We start from the raw sequence: 18,686 nt of genomic DNA, 5'->3' as shown, positions 1-18,686 counted from the left end.
CTGCACTGACATCATGGGCTCTAACCATCCCTGCAACCATGAGTGAAGTCTGGAGGCTGAGTCTCTTAAACCACCTTTCCACATCACTAAAATCCCAATCCCACTTGTAGCATAGTGAGCTTGGCTCTGCTTGCTGTGGCTTCTTTTAACCCAGACTCCACTGGTAAAAACATAACAGCAAGGAGAAAGCTTTCTCACTGCTTCCATGATTTCAGGACAGGTGAGGGACAGGTGGACAGGTGGGTTTAGGACAGATGGGTTTGGTAGCACAAATGCCAGGTATCCCCTGCTTTGCCAAGGCCCCAGAGGTGCCAGAGACAGGAGACAGAGCATGAATTATCTAAGCAAGAAATCAAAAATTCTGTAGGATTTGCCTGATCAATATAGACACAAAACAAACAGAATAAACTCCACAAACACATCTCAAGCCCATCTACAAAGGGGAGGTTCTGGGAAAAAGCACTCCTGGGTCTCTTGCCCATCCATTCCTTAGATTTAAGTGTTTCCTGTGTAAGAACATGATACAATGCCAACCATTAGGCATTTTTTTTCCATTAAGCAGACACACATTAAGTAGAAATTCCATCACTGCTGTTTATACTTGGTATTAAGTGGCTTGCCCTTGGGAATTCCCATTACAAATTGTCCAATTATGTCCCTTCCTTTTTATTTCAGCAGAAAGCTGCATTTTCAGTTAAGTATACTTTAAAAATTTCCAGTGAGAAGCAGAGACTCACTTCACTTGTTCCTATTTTTCCACCAGCCTCATGGAGGTGACACCAAAATGGCTATCACCAATAATTGGACTTAAGGGTTTCCATATGCCTACTTAAGAATCCCCAGAGTTTTTTCAGTCTCCTCAACTCAACCCATTTAAATTCAGATTTAACTGACATTGATTTAGGAGTTGGTTTTCCAAGGTGTTGAACACACGTCATCAATTGCAGCTGAAATTCTGAGTGCTCAGCCCTTCTCAATATCAGATCCTTCCTGTTTAAAAGAACAAAAAGCAGATCTGAAGTTTATTAAAGCCAGACCCATATGCTCAAAGGAAGGGTTATTAACTCCTTAAGTGATTCTGTAAGTCAATATGTCTTTATTAGTTGGCTCTTTTCAACTTAGCAAGTGTTGTGGAATAGGCCATTATAAATTACAGAAGCTTTATTTGAACTGGCTTCTAGTAAAACATAACACACCTACAGGAAGATTGTTGTATAAATGTCACCTCCTGATGAGCAGTCTGGACTAAACCACAGATTTTTTTTTTTCTACACTACTGCTAACACACACAAAGTCTTTAATTTGTTTCATGAAACTGGTCCCTGGATAATATTCAGAAGTGACAAAGATGGCAGTAATTCCTTTGTGTGCAGCATCTCAACCATTTTACACCAGCTTTCCTACATTTGCAGGGGAATAGAAAAAGAAATATTATACCACTAAATAATTAGATTTGTTCTTGTCTCATGCCTGGGCAGACACAAGCTTTTTCTCTGCATGCACCAGTAAAAGGAAGAGATGCTTTTGGGGAAGTGGGACTGATCAAGGACTTGAATTTTTTTGAAGCCATGTAGAATTGGGCAGCAGAAGGCACATACAGATGGATGTAATTACCCACCTATTTCCAAAGGCACTGCAGCTCTTCTCTTCAGCCCTGGAGATTTACCATCTCCACTTCTACACACAACCCACAGAGTCCCTCCCCATATTGATCCAAACATAGGAGGGAAAATGATGAAGAAATATCCAGAGTCAGCAAGATTTTAGATTAGTCACCAGCTAGCTGTAAATGCAGCAGGAATAGCCCAGATTGCATCAACTAGATGATGGGAACTCACCTCTCCTCTCTGGCTTTTTGCAAACTCTGAAACAGCTCTTGCCACATTACTGACTTGGTCTTTCACACTCACTCAGGGCATCTTTGTCACAATCTTCATTCTTGGCCTTGTAGGGGTTTTTTTCCTGTAAGAGGCATGCTGAGGATGTGGCCACCACCACAGCAGCATCTTCAAAGATCACATCCTGCACATGTAACATGTTTACTGCCAGAAGTAATTCCTAACCAGGTAACGAATCACTGGAGACTGGTCTTCAAGGGAAATATTTACTGAAAAGCAACTCAAGTTCCCTTTTTCTTTGAAGGGCAGAAGAGGAGTTTGCAGGGGGCCAGGCTTCCAAATGCCACCTTATCCAGGAGAAACAATTGCTGCCAAGCACTGGCCCCCACACTTGGTTCTTTCTTGTAGCCTGACAAATATAACCAGCTAAGCTTTCCCTGTCCCTTGCTACAGTAAAATTGTGTCCTCAAAGGCTCTCCGTGCTCCTTGGAAGGCTCCTGACATCAGAAACAAAACTGGAGTGCACCAGTGTTGATCCTCCAGTCTTACCACTTTCATGTAGATCTTGTAACCAAGCATGGCAGAAAAATGGCACACAGGGAAGAAATTAGCACTTAGAAACATCCTTGTCAATCCCTGCACTTCTCTCTATCCCTTATAATTAATTGGAAATTGATACTTTATAAAATTCTCACTGATATCCAGAAATAGTTATATGCTAACAAAAGACGGGGGGAAAGAAGTTTTAAAATAATAAAGAAAATAATTTTAAGAGGTGATATTTAAATTTACAGCTGGTGGTAGTATTTATGACAGATCAATGCTAAGCTGTATTAGTAATAAACACATTTGGTTTTTTTATATGTCCTGATTCATGCAAAGGAGATGATTGAGAAAAAAATGCAAGGTGAATGCAAGCAATCACAAGAGGCCATTCATTATTCTGCATACATTTTTTTATGAATACATTCACAGAACTGCAACTGTGTTCATTCCACAAGTAGCTCAGGGCAGAGGGATTAAATCAGACAACCTTTATAATTGTTCTCCAGCTGTCAGTCAGCCTTTTTTATCTGCCAGCATGTGTAGACAATATAATTTCCATTAACAATGCCACTCATTTAGTGGCATTGGACTGAAATGACGACATTAAGTGGATAATGAAAAAAAAATAGAAAAAAAAAATGATTGCGTAAATCCAAAAAGCTGAAAGAGTTAATTGGTTAATTGGCTGTTTCTCAAACAACATTGGCTCCCACTGGTGTACCAGTAATTAAAAAGCTAATTACTATTTTACTTCAGAAAGTGAGGAACCCTAAGATTAAAGTAATGACAAATGCAGCTTGCTGAAGTGAGAATAGTAACACTGCTGTCATCAAGAGATCCCTGCAGCACCATCACCTTGGGAAGGTTTGCACACAGACATGTCACAAGAGTAATTAGCTAATTAGAAAGCTATAAAATACCTCCTTCCCCTTTCACTATCTGAGATCCCAGATATGATTCCAGATTTAAATGGAAAATTAACACTATTGCTTTACTTACTTTGATGAAACCTTTTCTGGGCTATGTTCATGAGATGTTCATGGGCCAAAATGTTTTAAATTAATCCCTCCTTAACTCCACAGGCTGTTTCAGATATTTCAACCTATATCTGGAAGGCCATGATAGATCTACATACAAAAATCTGCATATTCCAAAAATCAGCATCAGTTGAATTTTAGTCTCCACTGATGTGCTATTCAGTGTGGGACACCTCAGGTTTCACTGTGGATTAGAAACTTATGTTTTATCATACATATTCACAATGGAGTAATGTAAGAAATTAATTTATTGACTCAATTAATTAAGAAATTAATTTACAACTTTTGGAGAAATTAATGCTCAGTGACACAAAGAGCAGGAACTGACAAACTGGTATTTTGCCTTGCTTACCTAGAACAGGGATTTCTACACCAGCCCATCCATCCTCTGTCACCCCTGCTGTAACTCTTGAGCCCAATGAGAAAGACTTGTTCTAATTTCAGCTTTTCCTCTGCTTTCTCTGCATTTTGAGACTTGTCTCAAACATTTATTTCTTATATAAACAGTAATTTTATAGGTAATTAGTTTATAGAGATTACCATTTCTTGGAAAGCAGCAAATGGAGCTATGATCCCAAACCCTCTCCAGCTCTTCAGGAAAAACTAGATTCATTACTGATGTAGGCTAATCTTCACTCTAAAATGTAAAAGGGAAAGAAAAGGAAAAACAAGCAGTCACAGGCACTCTCAAAGTTGGCCAGATTTCAGCTTTCAAGAAAGAGAGAAGCTTTTTGAAATTTGTCTACTACATTAAAATAAACCCCTGATATAAGTTAAGATAGTATTTGAAAAGCACTTAGCATGATACTGATTCTTTGACAAACACTTATTATCAGATTGTGAAAAGAGACCGTGATTACATTCTTTTTTCTTTTTTTACACATAATTACAAAATGTTCTCAGTTAAGTGATGAGTCAATTAAATGTATCCCTTTCACTGCAGGATTCTGTGCATGCAGCACATATACAGCAAACAAAAAGGCAAGACTTGCTGCACATTTTTCTTATGAAGCTGCCACTATCTGGTCTATCCTTGCTTTACACTCCCCAGAAGGATTAGTGCAGTGCTTAGTCCATCATCATCTATCGAATTCAGCCTACTACACTTAACCCTAACAGGAGTTCTGGGGTTGGTGTAAACACCAAATAGTACAGACAGCATATTTTAAGACTGTGGACAGTTTCCAAGAGATACCCACCTTTAGCTTGCTGAATGAGTCTGGCTGAAGATTAGATTTCCATGGTAAGTGGGAAAATGAGGCATTTCCAGGCTCATTTCCTTTCTTCAGTGCTTGTGAGAGAGAACCAGCTGTGCTTACTCACTGGAGGAGAAACATGTGAAAGGCTGTACACAGCCTACACACAGAGAGGGTAAGACTATACCACCCTCCATTATTTAGGGAATTAGATGAGATTCCTGACCAGAGGACTTGCCTGTATCACTCCTAGGAGCCACCCCAACAAGGATGAAGAGTATGAGCATTAGAGCAGCAAACAAGCATGAACCACAAACACTTGCTGGTTTTCAAGGGGAAAATAAAGGACTCCCAGAAACCCAGCTAGGCCAAAAACTGCATAACACAGCATGAACTGCTACATGATGGAAGCCACAGAACTTGAATGAATGATTGCTGCTGGGAATCCTACATTTGGTAATGGACTACAGCATCTAGTGCAGATGGAAAAGGTGCAGTTAGAGTTGTAACTATGAGTGACAGATTTTTGCTTGCAGACAATCAAGGATGATGGAGGCAGTAACAGACCTCCTGTCCATCTGCACAAAGAAACCTGTCAGAACATGGCCACCACTATCTGTGCCACAGAGCTGGGGCCAGGCTTGCCAAACACAGCCTTGTAATGTCAAGTGCTGACTAAGCCAAGATGCAGGAGCCACCATGACAAGGAACAGAAGAAACTGCTGCTCACCACAATGAGAAATTCCCACTCTCCATTTCCTCCACAAAAGAAACCTTTCTGCTGAAAGGCTTCCTGTTTGGTCTCACAGCATGTGAAACAAAGAGGGAAGAAAGTAAGCAGGGTGTTTCTGGCAAGATCAGAGCTGGGTTGGTCACGTTACTGAGTGATGGGCAGAGCTGCTCTGGTCACACATCACGACTGCTCTGCCATGTTTTCTACATTCCTAATTCTGAAAGACACTTAAGCATCTGCATAACATTTGAAACATGTGTTTAATTACAAGACATTGTTTACATCTGAAAGTGGACTGTGTAACACTAACTCTAACCCAAAATAATCCATTTCCAGTATGATCATATTATAAAGTCCAACCACAAGGTTGGCAGACTATAGTTCGGAATATTTGGCTCAGGGTTTTTCTTCCTCCAGAAAATCCAGAAAAGCGAACAGGTAAGGATTCAACGTCAACAAAAATCCCAAACGTAGGGGTTGGTTTTATCACTATCTTTCAGGACAAACTGCAGCACAGATCTTCAGATATAGAGGGTGGATGATGGGGATGGTTGGGCAGGACAGGACATGGACAACACAATATGAACTCTCACATCCTCCCCATCTCTACTTCAGTGAGACTCAACCTCTCTTAATAGTCTTGTGTGTCTGTGCAACATTTTTAGCAATTGCTGGGTGCCTGGTTGCAGGGTCTAAAGAATAAACCTAAAATCATGTGCTAAGGTTCAACATATAGGTGCTTAGGATGGAATTCTGAAAACAATTGCGCTGTACACTGAAATATGGTACTTGATTATATTCAGTGTTTTCACCCCATCCTGAACTGACACAATGCTAAACAGACCCAATTAGTTCAATAAAAAAAGGCAATACTCAGTCTAGCAAAGTCATTCATTATAATATTTATTCTATGAAACAATGCTGAAAATAGAAGATTAAAAAATGTTCCATGCATTGCATAAAATACAGAGAAAGACACTGTCATAAACAAAATAGAATAAGCAAGCCAAACACCCTCTGAAAACCCCAGGAGCTCCACTCTCCACATTGCATCATGAGAATACAAAAAGCATATCCAGGAGAAAGAGCAGTCTGAGGAAAGTGGCAGGTTATCTGTCAATAACTGGGATGAGTACATGTCTTGGTCATTAACCCACAAGAGTTTTGCCATCACCTTTCTTACTACAAAACCAAACTGATTCCACTTGCTTTCCTTGCTACCAGTTCCTGGCAATGTCTTTGGCTGGGAAACCAGGACAGCAGAGCAGAATTCACATTAAGCTGCTGTCCAGAAAGGTACTAGGGCCCAAAATGTAGGCAGCTATGGAAAGGTATCAGGGCACAGTGGGTGAGAGGGAATGGCAGCTGCTCCCCTGCTGGAAGCAGGCTGCAGGGACATGCCTTGACTGTCTTCCCAGGAGCACAGTGTGTGGAAAATGCACCCGCTGGAAGAAGGATGGGCAGAAGTGATGCCCTAGGGTGACTTTATGATGCTTGGAGCCCCAGCTGTCTGTTCTGTTTATGCTGGATATTAAGTTCTGCACCTTCAAGACTGGTTCTGAGAGCAAAGGGCAGGAGAAGAAGAGCAGAGCTTGTTTGCAGAAACTGCACTTGCTCCCCTCATTGCCTCTCACAGACTGTGCTGTCTGCAGCATGGACAGCAGGACAGAGCTCTCCTTTGCCTTCAGTCAGCTTCTTTAGCTAGCTGAGGCAGAGAAGTTCCCCACACTGTGGTGCTTCTTTTTCGTGGAACTCATTGGCCCTGCTCTGAACTGAAAACCCAGAAAAACACCAGGAGCTCATGCCTGCAGCCCCCCATGGCCTGGGATGCAGCATTTTCCAGTGCAGGAGGAGAGACTGAGCAAGCCTACCACACCCCATGAAAAGGATTTTCTGAATTTGCCATCTCTTCAGAACAGGGAGAGGTTTGTTTAATATTATTCATTTTTTATGCTTGTGAATACTTTGCTTGTTAAATAAACAGATTTTTCCACTTTTCTCCAAGGAAATCTTGAGGGGAGCGGTTGCTTGAATCTGCTTTCTAGAGGGACCAATTTGGAAGTTTCCTCCCAAATTTGCCCTAAACCAGGACAAGCAGGAAATGTATCTAGTATCTCTTTAAGAATCCCAGTCACACAAAAGACATGCTGCATTAAACATGGATGACAAGAGCAACACCTGCCTTTAGGTTACAAATGACATTACTATCAATCTTATTGAAACATTTTGATCCAGCTCCTTCTCCTCAACCTACAATACTGGGCTTGGCTTCAGCAAAGCTGTCACAAGACCCTTCTCTTGGTTTTCTTTTACAGAACCTCCCACACTCCCACAACAGTTAACAACCACATAACCACCAAACACAAAGCCAGCCTAATTCTGGGCTCTGACATAAAAGCAGCCTCACTCTTGTGCTGGGAACACCCCAAAGCTGCCATAGCCGTATTTGGGGAGGGCAGTGTAGAGAAAGGAAGAACAAGGCTCCACTTACACCAACACCTGCTGCTCCAAAAGTCCCACCCACAAAGCTTTAGGAGCACCATAATCAAAGAATTTCATGTGGGGAGGAGCAAAGAGAAGAGAACAGCCTGGGATCCTTCCCCCTGCACCTGGGGATGCAGCCACTCTTCAGAACAGCATTCTTCCTCCTGCCAGCTCCCAAGCCAACTCTGCTGCAGCATGGAAGGTTCTGCATCAGCCTCCTGAGAATGAAGCACAGGGGAAGAACATGGTTATGGTTGGAAAAGTGGTTTTCATGTTGATCCTTAAAAACATAAAGCTAGAAACTCCTATTTTAAAAAAAAAAAAAATCAGTGAAGTGTAATTTAGCCTGTAGCACAAACTATTACAAAATTAGAAGTAAGATCTAGAATTGCCCATGCTATACCTTAATTCTCTCCCTTTGCATATATATATATATATCAGGAATATGACTTTATATCACATGGTCTTCTCACTTTCCAATTCCCAGAAGAAACCTATTCCATTCCCTGCACAAGCACAAAGGAGTCAGAAAGAAGACTCCATAGAAAATCCCAGGTCCAGCATTTCTCTCTTGAAGTGCTTGCAGCTAGAATAATGTTTTCTTGGTAAAGTTTTTAAAGTTCAATTATGTTTAATGTGCTCCATTTAGCTTGCATTAAAAAAAAAAGAGAAAATGCTGTAAGAAATTAAGGTCTTCACAGGTCTCCACAGGCTTTGGTGAAACACAGAGAGTCTTTTAAAATAATTGCCCAGCTTCCTCTATAGTTGAATTTCTGTGTTGTCCATGTAAACATTACACAGAGTCTTTGTACCACCCACTAAGCTCTTTGTTTCAATCAACTATTTCTTCCCAAAAGCACATCCTTATGTTTCTTCCTACACCACAGCCACCCTCCTACACCACAAAAGATGCAACAAAACAGGAATTAATCACAGGCTGGATACTTACAGGGATTGCTGCTGTTTGCCTCTGTCTTTGCAGCCTTGGCAAGTTTGGTTGAGTTCTGCTGTGCTTTGCCTTGCTCCTCTCCAGTTAGCAGGGCTTTTATTTCCGAGGGGATTTTCCCTTGGTCCATGGCCATGCACCACTGCTTGTACTGAAATATGCAAACACATTAGGCCTTAGCAAAGTGCCAGGATCACATTAGCAGACAAACCAGGGCTGGAATCTTTACCTTCCTGTTCATTCATGGAAGGTCTGAACGTACTGAGCTGAAGCCTCTTACGAAACTGCAGAGCCCTAATGAGCTGAGCACGTGGCCATGGCTGCATACCTGGCCCCAGCAAAGCCTCTTTCAGTCAATAAACTGCTGCTCAGAGGCAGCCCCAGACAGAATGCTGTAATTATTAAACAACATGGAACACTCTGTGCGATTTCTCGCTGCTGGCATGCGAGAATACCGTTCCAGTTCATGGCCTATTAAAAACAAATATTTCACATGACTCTGGGGCTCATGGACTACTGAGAGGTCCTTTCCAATTGCACAAGCACAGTGGAAGCACATGTGCCTTATTCCTACTTCTCTCATCTTAAATCCTTCATTGCCAAACCCTGAGGCACATCAAAAAACTGTGGACAGTTGGCTGGCTTTTCACCTGATCCTAAACCTGCTGATTTGTAGTGATTAGCCCTGCCCATTCAAACAAACCTAAAGTCAGGTCAATAGAGCATTCTCAGCGTTGGTGATGTTTCAATGGCACCACTGTGTTGTCACTATAGGACACAAAAGAACACAAGCGCACACCGCAGTTCTCAAGGTGAAGAAAAAAAAGAAAGTTTATTTTCTGACTCCAACATTTATAGTTTTCCAAGAGTGACAGTGGATTGGAGGGTGACAGTGCCACTTCTCCAATGACACTGGACAGACCAACAGTCCATCAACTTTCTCCTCCTCCATAAAGGAATGCAAAACAATGAGTTACTTACAGAAAGCGTGTGAGAAAGTTCTCTACAAGAATGTCAGCATCAGAAGACTTAGAAAATCTTAAAAAAACAGGGCAACACTGTGTCTGTATTTCCAGATGAAACGTTCTCTTTGGTTAATGCCGCTCTTTTGGCCAAAACCCTCATCTTACACATCCTAGAATCACCTACACAGAGAGCATGCTGCAAGAATCCTCCTCCCCAACAGAGAAGCAATGGCACTCTGTGGATATATGCTTGCCCTTTGATATTTCAACACCTCTTCCCACAATCTACCTCAGTCAAAGGTGTTTCAAAAGCAGACATTTCAAAGACAACACACTCAAATGTAATGGCACTTCCTTTGCTTGCTTCCAGCTCAGAACCAGCAGATAACTTGTGATATGAGTTTGTATTCTACACACCAAAGCAGGCAAACAGCTGGATGCATCTGATGTTTTGATACCTCCTGGCCAGCCAAATGCCACTGTCAGTCACTGTGGTACCGAGAACAAGTGTTTATGAGGACAGGTCCCAGACAATACTGAGGGTTAGGTTAAATGATAGTTCCTTACCATTTCAAGCTCTTCTCTGAGAGCACAGATGGCTCTCTCTCTGCTTGAAACCAGCTCTTCCAGGTACTGGTACCTCAGCTTCTTCCTGGCTCTGCACTCTCTTGCACTCTGACGACTTCTTTCAAGTTTTGCCTTCAAGTCTATTTTGGCTGGTTTACGACCTCGTTTGCCTGGTTTCTTTACCTTGCCTCCAACCACCTGGAAAGGAAGGGCACAGTAAAGATCCTGTTCTGCAAAGGTAATGCTGGAACCATGAGACAGTAAACATTAGGAGTCTCAAGTATAAAATCTTGCATATCCATCCCGGAGCAACAGAGGAAATAAGAATGCTGAGCTCTGAAGTTTTCAGGACTCCCTCCAGCGGCTCTATTTCTCTCTCATACTGGGGAGCCCAGAACTGAACATACTATTTCAGGTATCTATGAGGGCATCTGGTTATTGAGGAGGCATAATCAGCTTGCAGTGAAATTGTTTTCATATCACCAACAGCTGGTGCTCTAGCAGGTCTGGAAATGTAACTCTCCCTTGCACAAATGTAACTCTCTAGTTTCATGCACTATGGAACAAGGTTTTGTAATCACTTTCCCCTCTTCTTTGTAGCTCCTTTTTACAGGTCTGAGAGCTTCTCCTGCTACAAATAAAAATTAAAAAAACAAACCCCAGTTTACTCTGTGTTTCCCCACTCAAATATTTTATTCTTAACATGGGGGCATGGCACAAGAAAATCTTAAATATGGTCTGAAGATTAGTTCACTGGTCATTGGGCAGTATCACCCAGTAAACATTACATCAGCCACACACCCCAGCTCCCTCTGAAGTGAGAATTTCTCTTTATTTGCATTCTGACCACACTGTTTGACTGGAGGGGGTGTGGAGAAATACACCTAACACACACACCTGCATACAAGAATTTCACTGCTGCCTTAGTATTTCACCATCCTGCACACAGACAGACTTTTTCTAACAGGCAGTGTTTAAAATATCAGAGTTCATAATTTTTAAAAAAGCACTTTTACTGTGAAAAGCTACAAAACAAGTAATTTTTAACATTCAAAGAAGTCACTTGCTCTGCAAACTTAGCAAGCTGCAATAAAAACAATAACATAGTGAGTTGACGTGCCAGAATGAAGAGGGAAAAAAAGGATTATACAATTGAGCCTATTCTTTCTTTGGAAAGTGAGTCAACAATCACATGCCAACATAATCCTACCCTCTCTGTATTGTCCCTCCTGATTTATTCAGGAGTAGCTGCCTACCATAAGCAAATGAAAGAACAGAAAGTACTTAATGGACATCTATATAATGAAACAAACACAATACATTCAGAAGAGGAAAGGGGAAAAAAATGAAGCTCTTTTACACTTGAACTGCTGAATACAGTTTAAATAATTCTTTACTTCATCAAGGTGCTCCCCATAAGATTTTCTAGTTCAAAAAATTGAATGTAGTTCAAAAATAAAAGTAACCAGATGTGGCCAAGGCAGGGGGCAGGAGCTCTAAGGAAGGGAAAGTGACTGTCCCCTTTCAGGCATGGCAAGGTCCGTCCTCTCCTGGTTGTGGATGGTGTGATCCACATGCCCAGCTCAGCAGAAGGTGGAACTACACAGAATTTTCCCAGCTGGGGCTGTAGGCACTCACAATTTGCTCTCTATTATTACTTGCACTTGGAAGATTGGTGGATATTACATTATACACACTACAGCCAAAGCACTTCAGTTCTCAAAGACTTTTAGCACCTGAGGCTTTTTTCTGTGCTAATGCAAGGTAGTTCAAAGTAAATCTTTGAATTCAAGAGCTAGATAAGGTCTTGTAGAGACATACAGTGCAGCTCTCTCAAAAAGCCCTGGCCACTCTGGGTTCTGACCCTCTAGAACTACAGTGAGCTGCCACTCAAGACTGGGGCCCCAGCACACATCACACTCCTATGTGAACAAAAAATACACATCACCCTGAAAAGGCAGCAGTTACAAGCAATTTAATCAAATCCTGCATCCTTGTCAGTTTTTCCTCACCAATATTTAGAAGTTCCTGCTGTAACTTTAAGCAACCCAGCTGAGGGAAAAAAAGGCCTGAGAAATCCTTTGCCCCCCTACAGCATTACTATATCTCCCTGGCTTCTAGTCCTGCTTGCCTGCTCAGTTTCTGTGCTGATGTGACAGAAAGAAGACAAAGCAGAAGTGATAGTTGATGCTGAACATGGCAACAGACCAAGCAAATATTTTTTGTCCCTTTGCATTCCTCTGCAGTTAATAAAGAGATGTGATCTATTAGCATTCAGCAGTTGAGATTTGGGGTTTTTTCAGGGAGTTCATATGCAATCAAGACTCAGAACAACATTAATCATAAAAATTTTCATAGAAATATTAATAAAGGCATGCAATAGTTAGAGATCTGACCAAGCTCCAACTCAGTTCACTCAGACTTCAGAAAACAGAAGAACATAACTCTTTTCTCAGGCACATGGTGTGATTCTTGGGGTGTCCTGCACAGGGCAGGAGTTGGACACGTTGATCCCAATTGATCCCTTCCAACTCAGCCTATTCTGTGACTCCACAATTTCCTCTTAATACCCCCCTTAGCTCATAACCTCATTCTTGCCTCCCTCAGGCACAAAGTTATTTGACCTGGAATTGGAAATAGCTGCAATTACTTGACCTGATACAGAAAATTCCTCAGACTTCTGGGTTTTTTTATTAGAAGCCTGCAGCAGATCTCTCCAAAACCCTTGCAGAATGCACTGCAGAGGGGTCCTCCACAGGAAAGAGATGCACACATAATGCAGCTACACTCTATCAGCTCCTCACTCACTCACAACCATGAGGAGCTGAGCCCCTCAGATAGAAGACTGGGGTAGAGTTGGTCTCATCATGACATCTGCAAGTTTGAATCAATTTAGCAGATTAAAGCAATAGCCCAGGCAATGCTGATCACACTGACCAGGTCAACATCTTCCAGAAGCTCTGAGTTTATTTACCAATGAACAAGCAGCTCCATCAACCAGCACTTGAGATCCATCTTAGGCAGACTCTGCAATGCATCGGCAGCTGAAGGGAAAGGTCTGCAGAATTTAATGCAGCATGGAACTGGTGATCATCTACACAATTTATATTAAACTATAAAAATTATTAGTAAGAAATAATACCTAAGTGCTGTGTTACAGTAGAGGGAATCTATTCCCACTTGCAAACATTTCTACAAAATCAGAAGTAAATGAAGCCAGTCACTAATAAAGTCTCCTAATAAAGATTAAGTTTTCTGATCTTCCAATTCAAAGCATACCACTCACAGTAGCAGTACAAAACCCAGCTAGGGAGCATGCTTGTTATTCCTCCATTTCATGACATTTTATATGCCCAACACCATTCTTTTACTTTCACTGGCAGACAAACTGCATCCGATAATGATCCAAAAATGTAAGATACTATTTAGTGAGCAAACACAATCTAAGTCTTAAGCAGATGTGTCAACAGAAATTAATCCTGAAACTCCCTCCATACAAAGTGTTTCATGTCTTAAGAATGCCATGTTCAGCACAGAGGCATCAAGAATACTGTCTGTCTTTGCTGCAAGGTCTGTTTTAAAAAAGCATGAGCTAGGGATAAATAAAGTTTTCATAAAGTGTTATGCAGGCACCCAGATGGGCAAGTGCTAAAGTTCAGGGCAGCAGTCACTCAGATGCCACCTTGCCACTCCAACAGGTGACAGTCCTGCTCTTCCCCAAGGAAGGACTTACAGCCTCACACAGGAATTATGTCCACCACTGGGCCCTACACATCCTCTCAGTTCTCACTAACAGAAACCAGGCACTTTTCTAAACCTGTCTTTGTTAGAACTTGGGCTCAGGGAGGGTCAGCTAACTCTACCATGTGTATCCTCCCAGCCCAATGTAACAATGAAATAAAACTGTTTAGAGACTTTAATCTCCTCCATTTTTATGGCTCCTTGCAAATATGAGCAGATGTGTCATCTGAGCAACGCTGAGCAGGAGCTTTTTCAAACATTTAATGATTTGAAATTGCTCCTATCAAACTATAACCAAAGCTGTTAAGGTTTTATATTTCCAAGCAAGCAGTAATGAGAATGCTTTATGTTTGGACATTGTAATAAATGGATAGTGGGGTGTTAGTTCTCACCAATGCTGAATGTATGTTATAAGGATGAAAGAAGTTTTGCTAAGACCTGTGTGGAAATCAACCCAGCTCCTTGGGTGTAGCCCTTTGCTGAGAGCCTTCCCCTGCTGGAACAGCATGTGTTCCCTCAGAAAGGAAAGCTGCATGAACACCAGAGCAAGAAATCAACACTTGCTGGATCCACAAATATAGTAATATAATCTATTTTCTGTGCAAGACAAGAATATTTGTAATAAAAGACAACAACCCCAACCTCTTTTGGTGGTGGCCTGGTTTTTGTTTGCTTGTTTTTAAGCTCACTGGAATAATAAAATTGACATTACAAACTTTTGTTTCTCATTTCTGGGTGTAAACCGAAAAGGTAATTACCAAAATAAGTCTTGTCAGTGTCACCTGTAAAAAACTCTGTAATTAGTACAAAATATTGCAGTTAGCTGTATAAAACTGTATTTTAATGTTGACCAACAAGTTATCAACTTCTTACCCTAGTCCCTACTCTCTGCTTCCCAATGCATATAACAAATACTTAATATGTTATATGTAGCCTTGTAAAATAACCAAGAAATTTCACCTATAAAGGCTGAAGCCACCATAACAGAGCTTCTCCTTTTTCCTCTGTCCAAAGACTTCAGAGATGCACAACTGATGTTTTAACATGAATTAACTGCAAGTAACAGCTCCATCACTAAATTCCTTCCCTTCCACACCCAATAGCTCAAATCACAGCAAGAAATGAGGCCAGAACCTGAACAGCCCCTAGGTTAAAAGCAGTTCTACAGAAGAAAAGGAGGTCATATTTTGGGTGGGGGTTCTTTGGGATTGTTTGTTTGGGGTTTTGTTTGGGGTTTTTTTTGTTTGTTTGAGGGGTTTGGGGGTTTTTTGTTTGGTTAGTTTTTGGGGTTTTCTGTGTGTGTGTGAATATTTTAAGAACATCCTTCTGAAATAAAACATGACATTTTTCTAGATCTGATGTTAAGATATTCTACCTCTCCCTTTATTTCTTGCTATTTCCTTCCAATTTTGAGGAATGTGTTGACAAGAACCATTCTTCTAATGTCCTCTTAAATCAGACAAGAGGCTAAATTAAAGTGCACTATGAATAAGGGAAACCTCTGCAGCCTGCAAGCTCAGTTCTAAATTCTTTGTGTCACTTAGATGAAGGCAAACACTGAACTGGACTGCAGGCAGTTACAGACTGGTCATTACACTACCAACACAATTTAGTTGGTAGAATTTTGCAGGGAAAGTCCTTTCACAGGCCAACCCCCTCAGCAAGGAGGAAAGCATGACTCAGTGGAATTTTTAGGAGATTTCAAGGGCATGCTGACTCCAGTGTAACCACAGTGGCCATAAAATGAGTAATGAATAAATAAATAGTGCTTGCCTCATCCTGACACAGCAACCTGCAATGGGAAGAGCCCTCCTAAGGGAAATGGCATCTCTTGAATGGAGTCACCAACTCCTCAAAGTGACCTGCAGCGTCATGAATGATAAAAACTGTACATGGGAGTGAAGACAGCAAGAAGAGTGAATATTCCACTCTGTTGATTTTTCTTATTCAACTCAACATCAATTTAAAAAAGAAAAAAAAAAGACCAAAGATTCAACTTACTGACTGGATAAATAGATTTATTTTATTTAGTAAATATGTCAAAAAAATGTTTCAGGAGGAAAAAAATGGCATACTATCATGACTCTACATGACATAATGGCAGACCAAAAATTATTTTTAAATGAAAATTTGGAAGTTGGGTAATAAAAAGAGCCTAATTCAGAGAAGAACATTAAAAGGAAATAAAAATCAGATAATGCTCATATACACCTCCAGAACTAAATCTTCTGGATCTTCTAAACTACTGCCCAAATTACACAAACTTTCATGCAGTTCCCAGAGTTGTGACACATCAGTGATGCAGATTTCCCCCAACTACCTTCACAGCTTTCAGGCAAGGCCTTTATAAAATAAAATAAAATAATTTACATGTTCAAATAGCAGATCACCACAAACCTTTCAGAGCCTTACAACCCATTCTGTGGATTGTGGACTGCCAAATTACTGATCACTTCTAAATTTCTTTATTCCTTAAGAAATCGTGTCAAGCATTTTTTCTCGCCTTAAATTAAAGCAGATCTTCATAGGCTGTGTAATTTTGTTCCAGTAAAATTCCAGTGGGTAAGCCATAACCAGCACTGCAGGGAGCTGAAACACCCAGCCTCAGCTGAGAGCCTGCACAGCACTGCAGTGAGCAGACACAGCCACTGTCCCTGCAGGCCCAGCTTTAGGGACACCCTAAGCAGGAGGGTGGAAGAAGCAGGGGAAGATCCATTCCTTGGGCATTTTTTTATGTTCAGCTCTGCTCAGCAGGAACCCCACACCTTCAGGGATGCCACTGTGCTGCTCTCATGAAATTTCTCCAATGCTGGAAGAATCCAGGTTCCAGCACCCAGTATGAGGCTGCAACCCACGCTGCTGCCCTCGACCTCACCATTTGTGCACACCATTTGGGACACTTTAAGCAGGAGGGTGGAGGAAGATCCATTCCTTGGGCACCTTCTCATGTTCATCTTCGCTCAGCAGGAACCCCACACCTTCAGGGATGCCACCGTGCTGCTCTCAGGAGATTCTCCCACTGCTGGAAGACTCCAAGCTCCAGCATCCAGTACAAGGCTGCAGCCCACGCTGCTGCCCTCGTACCTCACCATTTGTGCTATTTATAATCAACCCAGGCTGCTGCTGGGAGCATGAGGCTCTGCACCACACCACACTGCTGGTAACCCAGCCTTTGTCCATGCCTGGAGGTTTAAGGAATCACCAGAAGCAGCACCGAAGCGCTGCAAGCAAGAACTAAGCGGGTAACCCTTCCTTGCTATCAGCTGCGGCAAGCAGAGCTCGCCAAGAGCAGATTTCAGAAGGGTCCCTGCACCAAGAGCCTCACCGGCTGCCCCCAGCTCCAGCAGGCCCTTACCTTGCTGTCATCCATGTGTGCCGCCAGCCCCGATCCGCCTGGCCGCAGCCCCTGCTCGAGGAGCAGGCGGAGCCGCCCGCCCGCAGCCCCGGCAGACACCGGCGCTCACAGAACCTCAGGGCCGCCCGCGGCCGCCGCCATCGCCCGCTGCCATGTTTGTTTACAGATCAGCGGAGCGGTAGCGCCGGCACAGCGGTGCACGCTGGGAAGTGTAGTCTTATTCGGCCCCCGTCGCTATTTGCAGCCGCCCTGATAGGAGCAGAAAAAACTACAACTCCCAGCAGGCCCAGCCGAGGAGAGGCACGGCGATTGCTCCTCACCTCCCTGACCGGGCGAACTACATTTCCCAGGAGGCTCCGGGTGCTCCCCCGCCTCACCCCGCAACAACTGAATTTGTTGGGTTTTGTTTGTTTATTTGTTTGTTTGTTTGTGTTTTCTCTACCGCTCGCGCCATTCCACGGCTGTTCTGCTGCAACCGCAATGGCTCAGGGAAGATGACCAGGGGCTGGTGGGGCCAGGGCTGCCGGCTCCCACCCTAGCACGGGCTAGATGAAAAACCCCCAAACCAATAAAACAACAAATTTAAGTTTTCTGCTGGTTTTTGCCTTGCTTTGCCCTAAGAGGTCTTGAAGACAGAGCCGAATTTTCCAGGCCACCTGGACACTACTGAGCCTGTAATTCCTGGAGAATACCCAGCTCCCCCCATTTCCATGTGGGCTCTTGCGGAATCCCTGAGGTAAAGCCAGGCCGTCCTCCTGTGTCTGTGCCCCCAAGTGAGCCCTGTGCTCGCTGGAAGGACACAGGTATGTGAAAAAAGCCAATCACTTGTTTTTAAAAGTTTAATAGTAATAAAACGGTTATAAAAATAGCAATACAATTATAGTAATAATAATTTGGACAATTTGAATTAGGACAATATGAGACAATAGAAACAAAGAGTTACGGATGTCTGGGTACCTTTTTCTGGGTTGCATAAGCCCGAAAAAGGACACATATTAAAAAAAATAGCCTGTTGTGTATTCACACACCTTATACACCATGCATAAATTCCAATCAAACACAGGATTCTGTCTGGTCATCATCAATTTCTTCCTCCTAATGGTAATGGTGTTGTCCTACCCGAGCCAGGCGGGAAGTTGTTAGTTTCTCCATCCTGATAATGGAGCAATAAATTCTCTTTCTCAAAGATTCAGGTGTCCTGTGGCTGCTACCTCATTGTGAGTCCTTTCTTTAGAAAAAAAAAGAATCCTACCTAGCATAGTTTCTATTTTAACATTT

At 42.3% G+C, this 18,686-nt stretch overlaps 1 protein-coding gene across 1 annotated transcript; it reads right to left on the bottom strand.

Moving 5' to 3' along the window:
- Positions 1–6,236: 6,236 nt before the first annotated feature.
- On the bottom strand, positions 6,237–17,626 carry CREBL2 (cAMP responsive element binding protein like 2). Its single transcript, XM_064736972.1, has 4 exons — positions 17,409–17,626; positions 10,313–10,510; positions 8,784–8,931; positions 6,237–8,052 (listed from the first exon to the last, which is right to left on the bottom strand). Coding segments are annotated over exons 1-4 (363 nt in total). The 5' UTR covers positions 17,424–17,626; the 3' UTR covers positions 6,237–8,050.
- Positions 17,627–18,686: the final 1,060 nt, after the last annotated feature.

The sequence above is a fragment of the Zonotrichia leucophrys genome, chromosome 1A, assembly GCF_028769735.1.
Source record: "Zonotrichia leucophrys gambelii isolate GWCS_2022_RI chromosome 1A, RI_Zleu_2.0, whole genome shotgun sequence".
Taxonomy (NCBI): domain Eukaryota; kingdom Metazoa; phylum Chordata; class Aves; order Passeriformes; family Passerellidae; genus Zonotrichia; species Zonotrichia leucophrys.
This window is presented reverse-complemented; position numbering and strand designations above follow the sequence as displayed.

Bases quoted from the DNA above. Each gene is read 5' to 3' on its own strand.
- CREBL2 (XM_064736972.1), bottom strand. The intron at 8,932-10,312 runs GTAAGGAACTAT...TGCATATTTCAG, and splicing joins TCAGAGAAGAGCTTGAAATG to TACAAGCAGTGGTGCATGGC.